The 16,360-nt window shown below is 38.2% G+C and overlaps 2 protein-coding genes across 3 annotated transcripts; one reads left to right on the top strand and one right to left on the bottom strand.

Moving 5' to 3' along the window:
• The first annotated feature begins 645 nt into the window (after window positions 1–645).
• Window positions 646–6,199, top strand: cdc20 (cell division cycle 20 homolog). 2 transcript variants are annotated; one of them, XM_042497950.2, is made up of 11 exons: window positions 646–789; window positions 1,194–1,399; window positions 1,485–1,627; window positions 2,661–2,757; window positions 3,347–3,472; window positions 3,624–3,820; window positions 3,915–4,009; window positions 4,112–4,340; window positions 4,430–4,555; window positions 5,509–5,626; window positions 5,743–6,199. In XM_042497950.2, exons 2-11 carry the CDS (start codon window positions 1,219–1,221, stop codon window positions 5,919–5,921), a joined length of 1,491 nt encoding a protein of 496 aa, XP_042353884.1. In that variant the 5' UTR covers window positions 646–789; window positions 1,194–1,218; the 3' UTR covers window positions 5,922–6,199. The 2 variants fall into 2 exon arrangements, with proteins under 2 accessions (XP_042353884.1, XP_042353883.1); XM_042497949.2 differs by having other exon boundaries at window positions 3,915–4,340.
• Window positions 6,200–7,112: 913 nt separating this feature from the next.
• On the bottom strand, window positions 7,113–12,564 carry elovl1a (ELOVL fatty acid elongase 1a). Its single transcript, XM_042498399.2, has 8 exons — window positions 12,208–12,564; window positions 11,414–11,506; window positions 10,720–10,910; window positions 10,528–10,608; window positions 10,342–10,398; window positions 10,106–10,211; window positions 9,746–9,885; window positions 7,113–8,464 (listed from the first exon to the last, which is right to left on the bottom strand). The coding sequence occupies exons 2-8, from the start codon at window positions 11,472–11,474 to the stop codon at window positions 8,156–8,158; spliced, it is 945 nt and encodes a 314-aa protein (XP_042354333.2). The 5' UTR covers window positions 11,475–11,506; window positions 12,208–12,564; the 3' UTR covers window positions 7,113–8,155.
• Between the last annotated feature and the right edge of the window lie 3,796 nt (window positions 12,565–16,360).

The following is a 16,360-nucleotide window of genomic DNA, read 5'->3' as shown; positions in this document are numbered from 1 at the left end:
TGTGCACAACAACTATGTGAAATTGCAGATGTGTTTGAAAATATATTTTACTAAAATATCCTAGAATAGAATAGAATAGAATAGAACATAATAGATGAGAATAAGATATTCATACAATTATTAGCCTTTTTGTCAACTCTGTTGCAAACCTGTTTTTATACCTCTGTGAATCTGATAACTTTTAGGGGTGTTTTGAGGAAGACAATTCTACCCCTACTATATATATATATATATATATATATATATATATATATATATATATATGAATGGAATATTGAACATAACATAACATAATATAACATAACATAACATAACATTCTGGTCTTTTTTAAGATTAGCCTTAATGGTCATTAAATAAATTTCTCAACCTTCAAATAATCAAATAAAAGACATTTGATGAAGGATTATCTTACAAAGTGAAGTGGCCTACATCAAAAATCAGAATTATATTGGCCTATTTTATTTTATTTTATTTTATTTTATTTTTCATTGTGATAGTTCTTTAATTTTACTTTTCACAAATTAATCACAGCCCTTTACCTTGTGGCCGAAAGATGGCGATACATATATTTTCAGGGCGGAAGGTGTTCAGACGTTGATCCGTCGGAAGTTCCCTCCACCAATCACATCACCGCATTCGTAAGCGTTACCATGGCAGCTCCTTGAACGAACCAATTGCAGGAGCGCATTCTGGCATTTAAACCGTGTGGCTTCATCGTCACGAAATTCAAACTTTAGAGAGAGAGGAAGCTCAGTGCTGCTCCTGTGTATGCCACGTTTTGTGAAGAGGTGAGGACATTTGTTTAAGTTTTGAAAGTGTCTTTAAACGGTAATTGAACGTTTTAAAGTGGTTAAATGCTACTAAAGCGAATGCTAACTTGTGCCCGTTTACTTTAGGTAGAAGGAAAAGTTGTTTTCGTTTCTTTTATCTTAGCTACTGTTAGCTAGGTCATTCTTTATACTTAAATTTAATGTCAGATTAGTTTGGCTGATGTGGGACGACTCATTGACACACTTTCTTCCTAATTAAATTAAGTTGTTGGCTCATAGCTGCTGCAAAAGTATTGCTAACGTTAACCGTGAGGTCCTGCTGTTAGCATGCGATGCCTGGCTGTGAGCTAACGTTCATGTTAGCTATTTACTTTTGCTCACCAAATGAACGCTTATTTTTTGTTTGCCCTGATGTAATACAGGTTGTTGTCGTGAAACGTGGATAAAATGGCGCAGTTTGGGTTTGAGAACGACATCCACAGTATTTTAAAGCTGGATATGCCCATCACAAACGCTCCCATCGCGAGGTGGCAGAGAAAGGCCAGCTCATCAAACACATCGGGGTTGTCTCCGGGAAAATCTGCCAATGTGTCGCTCAGTTCATCAAAAACGCCCAGCAAAACACCTGGTAATGTGTGTCCATCGTATTCACCTTAAGCTCTGCAATGACATCTCTGCAAATGTTAACCGCTGGGATATTTCTTCTATCACAGGCAAAAACAAAAAACAAACACCCTCTAAGATGGGGGGCGACCGCTTCATCCCAGTCAGAAACAGCAAACAAATGGATGTGGCCAGTTTCCTGCTCACAAAGGAGAACGAGCCCGTGGACACTAACAACGCAGCAGGATCATCAGTAAGTTATTATATTGATACATATCCAGATAATCCTTCAGTGAACTACAGATGTATTGATTAACCATTTGAAACCTGGATGGACATCAGTTTTCTTTTGCTGTATTCAGAAAACTTTGACAAACTATTAAACTCTTTGAAACCTGAACAAAATTATTTGATTTCTTTCAAAGACAAAAGCAATCCACAAACTGCAAGAAATAAGCAGAAGCTGACAAGTAAATGGCCTGAATATTAGAACTTTTTTTAAGGCCTGAATTTAAAAGATGTTAAAATATCAAGAAATGTTTATTTATAATTACTATGATTGTGTTTTTTTTAGATTGTTACAGAAAAAAAATACACTTTTTTTTTTTGCTTATTTCCATGTAATTTTCTCATAACTTGCAAATTTTTGGCCCATGTGTTAAGTTGCTCATTGCCTTCTCTTCGTGTTACTGAGAAAAATCAAATCAGTTTGCTCATGTTTCAAAGGGCTAAGGCCGGGGTTCCTGTGGATCCTTAAAGTTTTACAAGGCATTGAAGTGATTAATCTAACAATAAAGCCTTAATTTGTATTACATTACTTTTTCAAAAATCTCAGATGCTCAGACATGGGAAGTATTAATCTTGCTTTTTCTGATGTTGCATTGTAGATCTCAAAATAATTGGTAACATCTTTTTTTTTTTTGTTAAATAATTTAATTAATTACTTTCTTAAACTTATTGTGACGGGAATCCAAGCAATGAAATCTCACATGCAGATTGAGAAACACAAAATCGTTCAGAAAAAAAGCCCAGAATTGCAAGATATTTCCCACTTCTGTTGGTAAACTAAATAGATATCTTTATTATAATATTATATGTTCATGGTGTTCCATGTGTGCCACTCTAAAAAGTTATTTTTCCAGCATTTGATGTAGATAATTCAACTTTTTTCACTGGATGAAAAAAAATAAAGCCAAGTCTTAAACTTAATTCTGAGTGGCATGAAAAAAAGTCTTAAATCTAGCTCGCCGTAAGCTGTAGCTGATCAAGGCTGTGTGTCTTTAAAGGAAAGCCAGAAAGCCTGGTCCATGTCACTAAATGGATACAACATTGAAGATGCAAAGATCCTGCACCTTGGAGGGAAGCCGCTGAACGCTCCAGAAGGTAAGGATCAATTTGGCAAGATAGTACATTGCACAAATATAGAAATATTATCTAAATGAGGAACTCACTCTTATAAAGAACAGGTCTGGTGTAGAACCTTGTGTGAAGTCTAATTTAAGAAAAATATAAATGTCCCTATGTGCACAATTAGATTAAGGAATATTAGTTAACCTTGGAGACAGTTTTGTTTAATGCCACTCAAGAGCAGGACAGACTGATTTTTAACAGGCAAATCGAGAATGAGGTTTATTTTTGTTTAATTATCCTGCCTATGACGATATAAGCTTTTCAGTAAAATGACATTCATGTAGTTTTTTTGTGTGGATGGTCATAAAAAAATGAGTCATATTTTAGTAGGGGAAACATTTTTGTGTCAGACTTTTTTTTCCTGGGCCTGGGACAGAAAACTTAGTATTTTATTTAAGGAGTGAGCAGTAAGATAAAATGTGTTCTGTATTGATATTATTACAACAATATTGTAATATCTTGTAAAGCCATGAGGTTGGGGAGCATGTTTGTGTGCATGGTAGAGAATAAAATACATGAATGAAATCAAACAAATCTACATATAATATTTGTTAATTTTCAGGCTATCAAAACAACTTGAAGGTCCTCTACAGTCAGGGTGCAACTCCTGCTTCTGTCAAAAAGACGAGATACATATCTTCAACCCCCGACAGAATCCTGGATGCTCCTGAGCTTCGAAACGATTTCTGTAAGTTGGACAAAGCAACCCACTGAGTGGAAATTGAACACAACATTAACCTTTATGCTAAATAAAGAGTTTAGACATAAATATTTGATCTTTGCACACAAAGGCAATCCTTTACACTCAGCGAGCATTCATTTGACCCTTTCACTCCCAGATTTGAATCTGCTTGACTGGAGCAGTCGAAATGTTCTGGCTGTCGCGCTTCACAACAGTGTTTACCTGTGGGATGCCACTCAAGGAGACATCACTCTTCTCATGAAGTTGGAGCGTGAGGAGGACTACATCTGCTCCCTGTCCTGGACCAAAGAGGGAAGCTACCTCGCAATTGGCACCAGTGACTGCAAAGTACAGGTCAGATGAATACATCACCTTAGTTGATATGGACAGAAAGCACTTAAACAACTGCTTCCTTTTGGTTTTTGATGGTGTGTTTTTGTTTTCTTAGTTGTGGGACGTCGACAACCAGAAGCGTCTACGCAGCATGGCCAGCCACACGGCTAGAGTCGGGAGTCTGAGCTGGAACGACCATATTCTCTCCAGGTACAGTTGTCTGTGCATCTTGTACAAAAGACAGGAACGTACAAGCAATACCAGTGGTGTTTTTGTCCGACTCAAATATATATTTTTGTGTCTTCCTCCTAGTGGTTCAAGATCAGGACACATCCACCATCATGATGTCAGGGTGGCAGACCACCACATTTTCACACTCAGTGGTCACTCTCAGGAGGTGTGTGGGCTCCAGTGGTCCCCTGACGGGCGTTACCTGGCCAGTGGAGGCAACGACAACTTGGTTTATGTGTGGCCCCGCGTGCAGGACGGCAGCCCCAACCAGTCTGTCCACTGCTGGAGTGAACATCAAGGAGCTGTCAAAGTGAGTACCTTTTAAATTTGTACTAGAAAACAGAATCTGTTGCAGACTGTGTAAAACTTTATAATCACTTTTGGATGTGTTTTTTCAAGGCTTTGGCCTGGTGTCCATGGCAGCCAAATGTACTCGCATCTGGAGGTGGTACCAGTGACCGTCACATCCGTATCTGGAATGTCAACAGCGGCTCCTGCATCAGTTCACTCGACACTCAGTCCCAGGTACCTACACACTGCTAGACCCCCTGATTTCTTATCCTCAACCAAAATGTACTTGAAGGGAAGCTTCGCAAATCTGAACCTTTTGAAATCTGGAGCGGCATCACTTTTCTTGTGCTGCTTTCAAAAACCTTTCACAAAAATTTAACCCTTTGATCCCTACGCAAATTTATGTGATTTATTTAAAAAAACATGGGGTTTGAGTTTTCTTTTACTAACTTTCAGTGTAACTTTTTTAGTGTACTTTTTTTTTCTATTTTTGGAGCTGCTTTGCATCATAACTCTGTGGATAGTATGTGTAAGTTGACTAAGGTGTAAACTTCACTCTCTCTTACCAGCACCCAGATTTCCCTGCTCAAATCTGCCTGTTTCTTTTCTGGCTCCAGGGCTTTTGCTCTAGCCACAGGTTGTGCTTACACATTTTTGAATGCTGGCGACCACAAGACACAAAGAGTATACCACCAGATCGAGAGCAGAAATCACCTCTCTAGCTAAAACTTGGATCAAACTGTGAAACTTTCTTCAGCAACATATTTTAGTGCACTGTCCAGCTGTAATACGAGAACTAGAGCAGGAAGTGTGCCAAGCTGTTCCTGTATTGTAAAAACCAGGATCAAACGATAAAACTAAGCAGTGAAATATGAAATCAAATATGAACCTAGATTATGGTGTTGTTTTTTTGTTTTTTTTTTTAAGTGTGTCCCTGTGAATTTGGTAGGTTTTCTGCCTTTGGAGCAAAAATGAATGCCAGCACTTTTCTGCAATTTTCTCTGGTCATATAGCACAGATTTCAAAAGTAGTTAAGTCTGTATCTGTAGACAGCCCAGTCCTTATAAAAGGACAATCTTTCCAGCAGTGAGATACTTCTTTCATTTTAACTTTAAAATAATGAAATTAACTTGGAGGTGTCGTCATCGGTCTTTTCCCAAATCAAACATCATGACTTTGCCGTACAGATCTCGTCACTGGTGTTTGCACCCAACTACAAGGAGCTGGTCTCTGCCCATGGATATGCCCACAACAATGTCGTTATCTGGAAGTACCCCGCTCTCACCAAGGTTGCAGAGCTAAACGGTAAGTATCACTTGCTTGACACTTGTTCAGTTTCATAATTTTAAAGGAAACAACTGAATGTCTGCTCTACTTTGTACTTTTTGCGGGTCTAAAAACATCAATGTTTTTTATTTTAGGCCACGAGGATAGAGTTCTCAGTTTGGGTCTGAGCCCAGACTGCTCTACCGTTGTGACTGTTGCTGGAGATGAGACGATCCGCCTGTGGAAGAGCTTTGAAATAGATCCTGTGAAGAAGAAGGCCAAAGACAAGCTGGTCAAATCAACCAGCAGCGTCATTCATCAGTCAATCAGATAATTTGCTTTGTCATGACTTTTGAGGAGTTTTTTGGTCTATGTTTAATGAGCTATGTGCAAATGTTTTATTTAATCCATAATAAAGATTTCTACCAGGTGATTTAGCTGTAACTGGCAACTTACTGCTCATAGGGATGGTGTGATGGGTTGATGGTCTCAATTGTTTATACAGGTTTGCTAAGTGTTAGTGTATTTCTGACCTTTTACTTGACTTATTTTATAGTCAATATGCATTGTATACAGTGTACTGTGTTATCAATAAATGATTTGATTACCTAATTTGCTTCTGCTGGATAATTGGCATGTGTTTGTGCTGCCATGTCTCAAAATGCAGGGCATATTTAATTAATTCAAAATGTATATTGTGTTTACCGTCATCTCCATCACTGACTTTATCAGACACCTGGCCAAAAAGAAGAGTCTGTTTATCCTACAAATGTTGCACTGCCATTAGCTTAGTTTAAATTTCACATGGATCATGTAGGTCATGGCTAAATGGTAATTCTAGATTTGTGAAACTCTCACAAGCCACTTCAAAAATACTCTTGTCTTGCTGTTTTATGGTGTGGCAAGGCCACGTTTAATGCCTGGTTAGGTTAAATAGTGGTCATGGTGAAAATGATCCCTTGAAACATAGAACATGAAATGTCGCCTGAGGTTATCATCTAGACACAACCTTTACTGTTTCCTCAGAAGCTGCCACTCTGAACCTGGTTCCTCTGAGGAAATCAGTATCCTCTGTGTCTGAAGTCTTGCTGAAACATGCAACAGATCTATTGCTTTTAACTGAAGTTTAAGGTGTTAACTTCCACAATTACAATTAAACGTATCACCTCTTGCTCATTTCATTTAATTTTCATTTCAATTTGTTAACCAGTCACAATTTAAGCAACACATTTACTTTGTGTGCATGATTTGCTATAATCGAGTCTTTTATGCTGCAGATCCAAACTCATGTGCATTACTATCAGATGACTTTATCAAAATAAAAGTATTCAAAGCTAAACACAAAATATCACTGAACATTCACAATAAGTAATGAATTCAGACAGTTGACAGGTTTTCAGCAGTTTGCCCCTCTTGGGATGCCACTATCCACCTGCTGCAGAACATTTAAAAAAAAAAAAAATCAATCTAATAATAGAATTACTTAACTTCTTAGGTAAAACATTTAAAAACTGAAAAATTACAATACATTTACAGAGTTTTTATTTCTGCTTTAAACAAACAGGTTAATCTATTGAACATTGTGAGGTTAACTGTAACAAACAGCTCCTGGATGCAGCTAAACATCCATTACTGTGTGTTTTTCGTAGCAAATATTAGATCCAACTTTTAAGAGGCAGTGCTTCAAAATTAGATCACACTTCAACTGTCATCAGTGCACATGAGTAATGAACAAAAGCAGTAAAAACACTGGTTGGTTTATCATTCACTATATACATTCTGCAGTGATATTCACAAACAGTGTACTTTCTCTTACCTAAATCTGATTAAATGGAAAGTACTTTCTATTAACTTCATGCAGTGTGCTGAGAGAGTAGAACATACATTGTTGTAAAATTCATAATGGATTAAAATAACAGTGTATGTCACTACCTAATTATGCAAAAATGCAAAATGCATCAATACTGTAATATACAGTATAACATTTCTTTTCCACAATTCTTAAAATTGAAAAATGGAGGTGTGGCATGTTCCTTACAAAGTGCACACCATGACTGCTTTTCAAATGACAAAGACCTTTATCTAAAAAACATTTTTTTTATTTCAAAAGATAAATAAAAACACAAATAAACTAAATGTTTGACATTTACAATGAAAGCTTTGTTTTGGTATCAACTTTGTAGCAGTTATTTATATGTGCTGGTCTTCAGTGGAAACTGTGTGATACTCCCGAGCAACAGACAAACAGCAGTGTAGGTCACGCATGTGTTGGCCAAGCCTGACGTGAAGAATACTATCAGTGACAAAATGAGCACCAATCTTCATACAGTGTTCATCACAGTTAGTAGTTTTCAATTAACAAACACAATATGGCAAGTACTTATCACTGCCAAAACACATAACCCGCCAAGTGTGCATATAAGAAAAGACTATATAGAAAGTATGCAGTTTAGAAGTAACATACTGAATTCAGTGCCGTTCCAATATGCTACTATATATGAATGATTATTTTGGGGTAGCTCTAGGTATCTCCTTGTATGCCGCCTCCTCATTTCCAGAGTCACTAACTCAGATTTCCTTTACTTTGCCAAAAACGATTTTGCCGTTGGTGTAGTTATGTGCGTTCCCGTTCCCCAGGTGTTTCCCATTGGCCTCCACAGTGATGGGTTCACTGGTTGAGCCGTTCTGTTTTGGCTTGTCCTGTGTGGTAGGAAGCCGCTTCCCCTTAATGTAGGCCTGTATCCAAAAGTTGGAGAAGAGGAGGAAGAAAAAGACGCCATACATCCAGATCAGGTGGATCCACAGGGGAACCTGGTAGTCACACTTTTCCATGAAGTAGTACTGGCTGATGTGAACGGAGACCAGAACAAACTGTGTCTGTAAAATGACATGAAAAGCATAGATTCTTATTCCAGCCCACATCCATGAAATCACATTCATGTTATTACACCCAAAACTAAATGGTGCTAAACTGTACCCTTCAGCAGTTGTTTGACTCATAATTATAGAGGCCCAGACAAACCAACCTGACATCAAACTAGTTGCTATGAAAGCCAACTGTTGCGTCGTCTCACGTTACCATGTCTCAGCTAAAAAGTTGCACATGAACACACCATGAAAAGGGAAACCGGAATACCACCATAAGGCTAGTTAGCACATTAAAACACAAACAAATATTGAAAGAACAAAGCATGCTTTCCTTGCGCCAGTGAACAAAAACACAACCCATGAGTTGCTTTGCCAAACCACATGACTTAATTCACCCACAGGCACCGCCGTTTCCGACACTGATTCAACATGCTGAGTTGGCTAAAAAAGCCAACAAGGGCCAATGGTGCACAGCCAAAGTTTGTCACAAGGACAAGGGAGACAGATGCTCACCGACGGCCAACTGCCGGCTTGGTGTGTCAAAGCCTCAAAGGAACCTGTTTTGGTGTTATATGGCACCCATCTGTTAAAGGTGTTAGACAATGCCTTTGTCAAATGATGCTATATACCCTTTAGAACCATTAGGGCCCTGACACACCAAGCCGACTGTCCGCCGTTGGTCATTGTTGGGCTGTCTTTCACTTTTGTTTTTGCGGTGCATCCCGCACCATTGGCACTAATCGGCATTTCTCTGCAGCTCTTTGGCCAATTCAGCATGTTGAATTGGCATTGGAGACAGTGGAGCCTGTTTGTGAATGAAATCTCTGATTGGCAGTTCAGCTCAGCGCACATAAAGAAAAACGGAAGTGAGGAAAGCAAGCAAACATCAAGAGGTTAAGAGATCAAAACAAACTTGTTATATTAGGTGAGATTATTTTTTTAGTCATTGAGCTCGAATCAGATCCTACATTTTTTGTCACTTACTGAGGAACACAATACGTAACCTCATTAAACTTTAATGTGCACATGCAAAAAGGTTGAGAGCAACTGCTGTTATGTGTTATCCTCTGTAAATACACCGTCTGTAGGCTTTTTTAATGTGTTCTTTCCCCAGTATAATAAACTACATTAAGCTGAAGAACCAGCAGTGAACTATATAATATTCTCTACTGCTTCTTCAGCTTCGTCCAGTTTTGTTTACTGGGAGAGACCCAGTAGAAATCCTCTGAAGTACAATGCCAAAAAACATTTTTCTGTGTATGAATAAATAGTTTTTAAAAAGGGACATACAAGCTGAATGGCGGTCATGTATTTCTTCCACCACAGGAATTTCTGGAAGCGAGGTCCTGCAGCAGATAGTAGGTAGTAGAAGTACATGATGACATGGACGCCCGCATTTACCATGGCATGGAAGCAGCCCATTCCTCCAGCTAGAGAGGGGAAAATACAGAAAATTATGCGTTTCATTAGACATTTTCATGCAACTGTAGAGTGATCTCCCCAATTTATTGTTTTGTGCTTTAATTTCCTTAATTGCAAAGTGATACAATGACTCTCATCTGTAATTTAAGGACATTATAAGGCTTATATCATTGGCTTATGCATCATATATTGCATGTATGAAGTGTTTGACATTTATGTTATGCTCACCAGGAGTCAGTGTGATGCCCCACCACCATGACCAGGGCATGAAGGAGTGATGAAATACATGCAGAAACGTGATCTGGCTTTGTTTCTTCCTCAGCACAAAAAATACCTCAAATAGAAAAAAAGTAGAATATGCTGAAGGTAACATGCATGATAGATGTGTCGCAAAAAAACTCAGACAATAAATTAAGTCACTGATAAACAAAAGGAATGTCTGTAGAGATGAAAAACATCCTTACTGTGTCAAGGAGTTCGATGTATTTTGAAAAATAAAACAACCAAGACACTCGGATCATCTGGGGGAAGGAGGAGAAGAACGTCAAACATCACATTTAAAAAGAAATTACAAACTAATCTTTATTTCTCAGGCTTAGTTTTTTTAGGACGCAACAGGTAGTGCGAGCTCCTCTGCTCTGAAGGCTTACCCGAAGAGTCTCCGGGCTGTTTGAGGTGTCGATGAGGTCACATCTCCACGTGTAGGTGGTGGCCCATCCTGACATCATGAACTTCAAAAAACACATCAGCAGCAGTTATTAACATTTCACAGTCACTCTGGTTGATAAAGAAATGGGAACTGTATGCAGCAGATAACCTAATTTGTCACTTTTTTGGTTTACCTCATACACTATGTAGGCGTTAAGTAAAACCATGCAGAGGTTGTAGACAATCATAGCTGTTTTGAGTTGCAGGGGCTTGCGGTTCGTCATGAGGCGAGGCCCAATGTACACTGAGATGATGACATAACTCAGCAGGATTAAATTCATCTTTATGGGGCCCTGCATCAGTGGGTAGTCTTTAACTCTGGCATCTGAGGAGAACAAAATCACACATTTCTCATTAACTGTAAAAATAAATAATTTGTTTTAACTTCAGAAAAGTTTAATATTTAAAGTTGACTGAATTTGAAAAGACAAGTTGAAGTAATTTTGTAAAGATTCCACCTGTCGTTTCAATTTTAGTCAACTTAAAAATTCAAGGCTGCCAAGACACTAACTTTTTAAGTTTATTTATTTATTTAATTTTTTACAGAGTTGTCTTGGTGTGTAAATGATGAACACACACACACACACACACACACACACACACAGACACACACACACACACACACACACACACACACACACACACCTGGGAGGGTCAACTGTAAATGCAGTTAAGACAAAGTTTTAGGCAGATAGAGGGGGTAGTATAAGAAAGACAAAAGCAAAAATGCTCTTTTTAAAATTATTTTTACAGTATTTTATTATTACTGTTATGCCATAATTCATATTTTCACAAAGCAGAAATAGTAAATCTGTAGCAGACACTTACCGGTCCTCGCTATTATATAACTGTGCAATTCTAAAATGTTTGACACAGCTTCCTGCAGCATGGTGACTGCTTGTCTCTTCCCCTGTTAAACCACTGGGGGGAAAAAAATCAAAGAGAAGAAGTCAGAAACCAGGAGATGAAGCTGAGCCGGGCAGGTGAGCGACAAAGCGACCTGCCCACCTGCTTTCCCACTGACTGAACAAACAGGAGACAGCTGCACAGGCTCATCAAACACCCCTGAGTGCCCTCGTGTACATTATTTCAAGCTAAATACACAGAGAAATCTGGACCAGGAGCTCCTTTCTCTGCCTGATCCAAGGTGAAGCATGTAAGCTAGAAATCCTCAGTTTTTCTTTAGTAAATCAAAAAGAAAACAATAATTCATTATTAAAAAAAGAAATCTATGAAGGATTGTGAAACATCTGACTTCTGCTGTCAGTCCAGAGACAATGAATACTCTCATGCTGACTAACAGAGCAAGTAAAACAGGTGAGGCAAAGCCAGCCAGCCTAGCCTACTGAGCTACTGAGATAGGAGTCGATCAGAGATTTCCAGGGACTAAAACTACAAGACATAGTTAATTTAAAGCAGCAGATGAATGTTTTACTGTCTTAGTTAAGATAAACCTTAGTGAACTGTAATGTTGAAGGTTTTCCAGCAAAAGACACCAGTCTAACCATGATCAATTCAAAAGCAACTTAACATAAAAAAACATTATCAACAGTTTTTTTCAGGAGCAGCGCAGACAGATCTCAGAAACTGCTTCTTTGCTGTTTTTGTAACAGGCGACTCACCGGCTGACTACAAGTCCTCAGCACTCACTCCTGTGTGTGCTGCACAGCCAGGGCAGGCTGCACTCAATCCAGAGGATCCAACAGATCAGCAGCAGCAGTGAGAGGTGATCAGGTGAAAACCAGATGCATGCAGAGCGGCTCTGTGGGTGGGAGCCTCCAGCAAACGTCTGTGATCCTCAGCTTAAAGTCCAAGAAGAGCTGAAAGTTTCACAGGTAAGAAAATGTGGGAAGAAGCAAGAGAGAGAAAGTGAGAGAGAGTGAAGAGTAAAAGTGAGTGGCCAGCTATGACACTTAAGATAGGACTGGAAGCATTCAACTCAATTTAAACCCAGGAGCACTACTACAGAGCTTGCTGGTTTCAGGACCACGCCCTGTTTCAGTGCTTAACTCCACCTTCCTATCCTTACTTAGCCTGTTTGTGATTGGACTGTCTCATCAATGGTGGTGAAGGGGATGGGGTCATGGAGTTAAAGGCCTTGGTTATTAGAAACCAAGAGCCAGGGGTGAATGGCCCCACTATTTGACAAAGAAAAACCAGTTAATGAGCACATGAGGATCAAAAATATTGTCAAAGATGACTAAACTATTCACTAAAAAAGCCTCAGATTAAAAATGTAAAAATATCACAATGGTTAAAAAGTAAAGATGCTCCTTGTGCCAGTCCAAAAGAATTTGATCATTTCATCTCAGAAGTGTCCCTCAGACACAATTTAGGTCAAAGGTGAAATCACATATCACACATTCACAAACCTAACGTCACTTTTTGAGCGGCCCATCCCTTTTTTTGTGTGGTAGCAGAGGTTGGGTTCCCGTCCAACCCTTACTGCCATGACGAGATCTCCTGCACCTCTGGTTTTACCTGTTTCCCGGGCACCGGGGGACGATGGGCGTGAGTCCTGAACGACATTAAAAAATGTACTCCCCAGCTCGTACGTTAGACTGAAAGGTTGGCTGGAATGAAAGGAATCTGAGTATGAGAGCGAGAGAGGGAGGGAAGGAGGACTCATTGTCTGTTTACATGATGTGTGATAGTTTGGCACATGGTGGCTTTTTTAATGAAGTGTATGAAAATCACAGACAGTAAATCAATGAAGGTGTGTTTAGTGGACAAAATCTTAAATGCAAAAATGACATGGTGATGTGAGATTTGAAAGCCTTAAAGTAAATTCTGGGGAAAAAAAGAAAACAACCGTGATTGCATTTGGCGCTTGCATTTCAATAAGCTTGATTGCCAAGTGGTTTTTAACACTCAAGGAGTGTGGAGGTTTTGGCGCATAGACAAGGAAAACTGAATTAATTTAATATTAAAATATAGAAAAAATTAAATATTTTAAAATATATTTAAAATGTAACTATTCAAATTGAATATGCTAAGCATGAATGTGAAACATTGGCTATAGTATAGAGCAGTGATACTTAATTTAATAAATAATAATAAAACAAATTTAAACTCTGAATGCTAATATGCTGTCAAAGTGCACTAAAAAACAGCAAAATGGATTCATCAAAATAAATAAATAAATGAATAAATAAAAAGCAATGTACAGAGATAGCGGTCCAAAAAGATGTGCATTAATGTTATATGTCGTGATATGTCATGCACTGGTGACCACTAATATTAAGTTAATGGCCACTTAAAGGTGTGGCTTTCACTCTCACTTGCCTCAAGTCCCCAAAATCTTAAAGGAAAGAGAAACTGAGCTCATTAACATATTCAACAGTTTAGTTTCACCCACTGGTCTCTCAAGAAGAATGCAGCTATATACACTACAAAAGTCAAGTGTTTCTGCAAAGGAGACGCAGCCCTGAAGAATTTCTTGCAAAGCTAGCAGCAACCAGAGACCTTTGGATACACAACTCGCCCATACATATACGGTTGTTTCAATGATATAACATTTACAAATTTAAATCATTACTACCAAATATCCTGCTGCTTATCCACTAAAAAAATGTGTGACATGTTTTGGCTGAATGTGAAAGCTGGTGTCATTGTCTTTAACTACACTGTCAGCTGTTTTTCATAGCTGCCATATTACTACACACCACAACACACTCGCTGTTCTTCTTGGCCTTGTGACCATTTCAAATTAATTTAGGTCGAGGTTTTGCTCAATAGAATTTATCACACAGAGGCTAACAAACAACAAAACAACATAACATTGTCTGTGGACCATAGTTCTGCCCAACAGCATAACCAGAATAGATAACGGCCTCGAGATATACTGCAGGTCGTTCTCAGTTAGTCAATTGTGCGAAATTAGATGGATTCCTCTGGATGTGGAAGGCTAAGCTTGGCTGCTGACATTGAATAAATGGACTCAGTGAACGTGTATGTGGAAATAATATGTGGTAGTTTATGAAAAAGCAATTTAAGGGACAGTTCACCCCCAAATCAAAAATTCATATTTTTCGTCTTACCGGTAGAACTGTTTATTATTATCTAAATTGTTTAAATGAAAGTTACAAAGTGTTGGTGTTATTGGCTGTAGAGATGTCTGATTTCTCTTGAATATATTGGAACCATATGGCACTTGGCTTGTGGTGCTGAAAGCACCAAAAAAAAAACAAACAAAAAAAACTTAATAATGTCTCTTACCAAAAATTATGACCTGGTTACTCAAAATAATCCACAGACCTTGTTGTGAGCAGGAACTATTTTCTTTCTTCTTGGGATGTTTGAAACAGGGTTGTTGGCTACCTGCTGGAGATAACGTTAGTTAGTTGCTTATGTCGCACATACAAATACAGACAGTAAAACTTTTGCTAATATGGACGTACCACTCACATAGTTGGCTTGGTAAGATTCTCTACAATTCAATCATTCAGTTGACTTGAAATCATGAGCACCAAAGAAGACTAATGCCGGCAAAGTAAACAAGAAAGACGCAAAAACAAGGTTTAAATAAACTATTTGATTGTATTTCCATCTTTTCTGAGTAACAGTTTTGTGTGAAAGGAGGTATATAAATGGCTGTCCCAAATAAAAACCTGTTGAGTTCAGTCATTTATTACAATAATAGCCTGCGCTATTATTTAAATTTTGTGGTAGTAACATTACGTACTTGAAGAGAAGGCAGACATCTCTATGGCAACACTCACTCACAACTCACACCAAAACAATCTAGACTGATAAATAACTCTATGAGTAGGAACAATATGATTTTTTGATTTTGTGGGTGAACTGTCCCTTTAAGACAGCTAAACACATGATGTCACCAAGGCTCATAAATTCAACTTTCTTTGACAATGACATTTTGGGAATCCGGGCCTCTGGAGTGCCGTTTGCACTGAGACTAAACTAGATTCCATGTGGACTTAAGCAGTCGTGTCTAATGTGCCAAGTATTTTGTTTCATAATTTAGGATGTAGTTTGCAACCATTGTTGTGTTTCATTCATAGCAGTGTTAGCAACCTATCTGGAAAAAAAAGTGTAACCTAGAAACAGGGTCAGTTGTTTTCTTATTTGAAAGTTCGGGTTTTTCATTCGAACAAATGAATGAATGTGAATGCTGACTCAAAAGGCCTTCTTTTACAGACACATTTTTCTTTTTTTTTTTTTACCAAAATCACATAGAAACTCACCCATTCACATGCTAATTGCTGAAACATCAACATCTCAGGACACAGTTTTCCCTTCTGATATAACAACTGTTTTGAGTTTAAATTCTGTTCTTTAACTTTGCTTAACGTTTTGAAAGGGTTTATTTAGACACTTGAATGTACAACACTCGCATAATTATAGAAGTTTATTAATTTTATGGTGAAATGTCAACAGGTTTAGGGCCTCGGTGCAAACTTACTCATTCATGGACCAACAAACCATCAAACAAGCAAACAATCAAACAGAGACTGCAGGTCGCAACTTCAGTGGTTTTCAAATAATGTGTCATTATCTTCACAGTAAGTTGCAAAGATTCAAACCAGTTTGGACTATCGATAGTAAAAATATAATAATTATAATAATAATAATACTGATGATGGTGGTGGTGATGATGATTATATTATACTTTTTATCGTTTTTTCTACTGCTTATTGTAGAAATCATAGCTCAACAAGACCGACAAAATATTGCCACTGTATTTAAGTTTAAGTTCTTAATGCTCACAAATGTTGAGTCAACACCTGACCTGAGGCTGAATGTAACCTGTTGTCA

Source organism: Plectropomus leopardus, chromosome 12 (assembly GCF_026936395.1).
Source record: "Plectropomus leopardus strain MGB_pleo_1.0 chromosome 12, ASM2693639v1, whole genome shotgun sequence".
NCBI classification, from domain to species: Eukaryota; Metazoa; Chordata; class Actinopteri; order Perciformes; family Serranidae; genus Plectropomus; species Plectropomus leopardus.
This window is presented reverse-complemented; position numbering and strand designations above follow the sequence as displayed.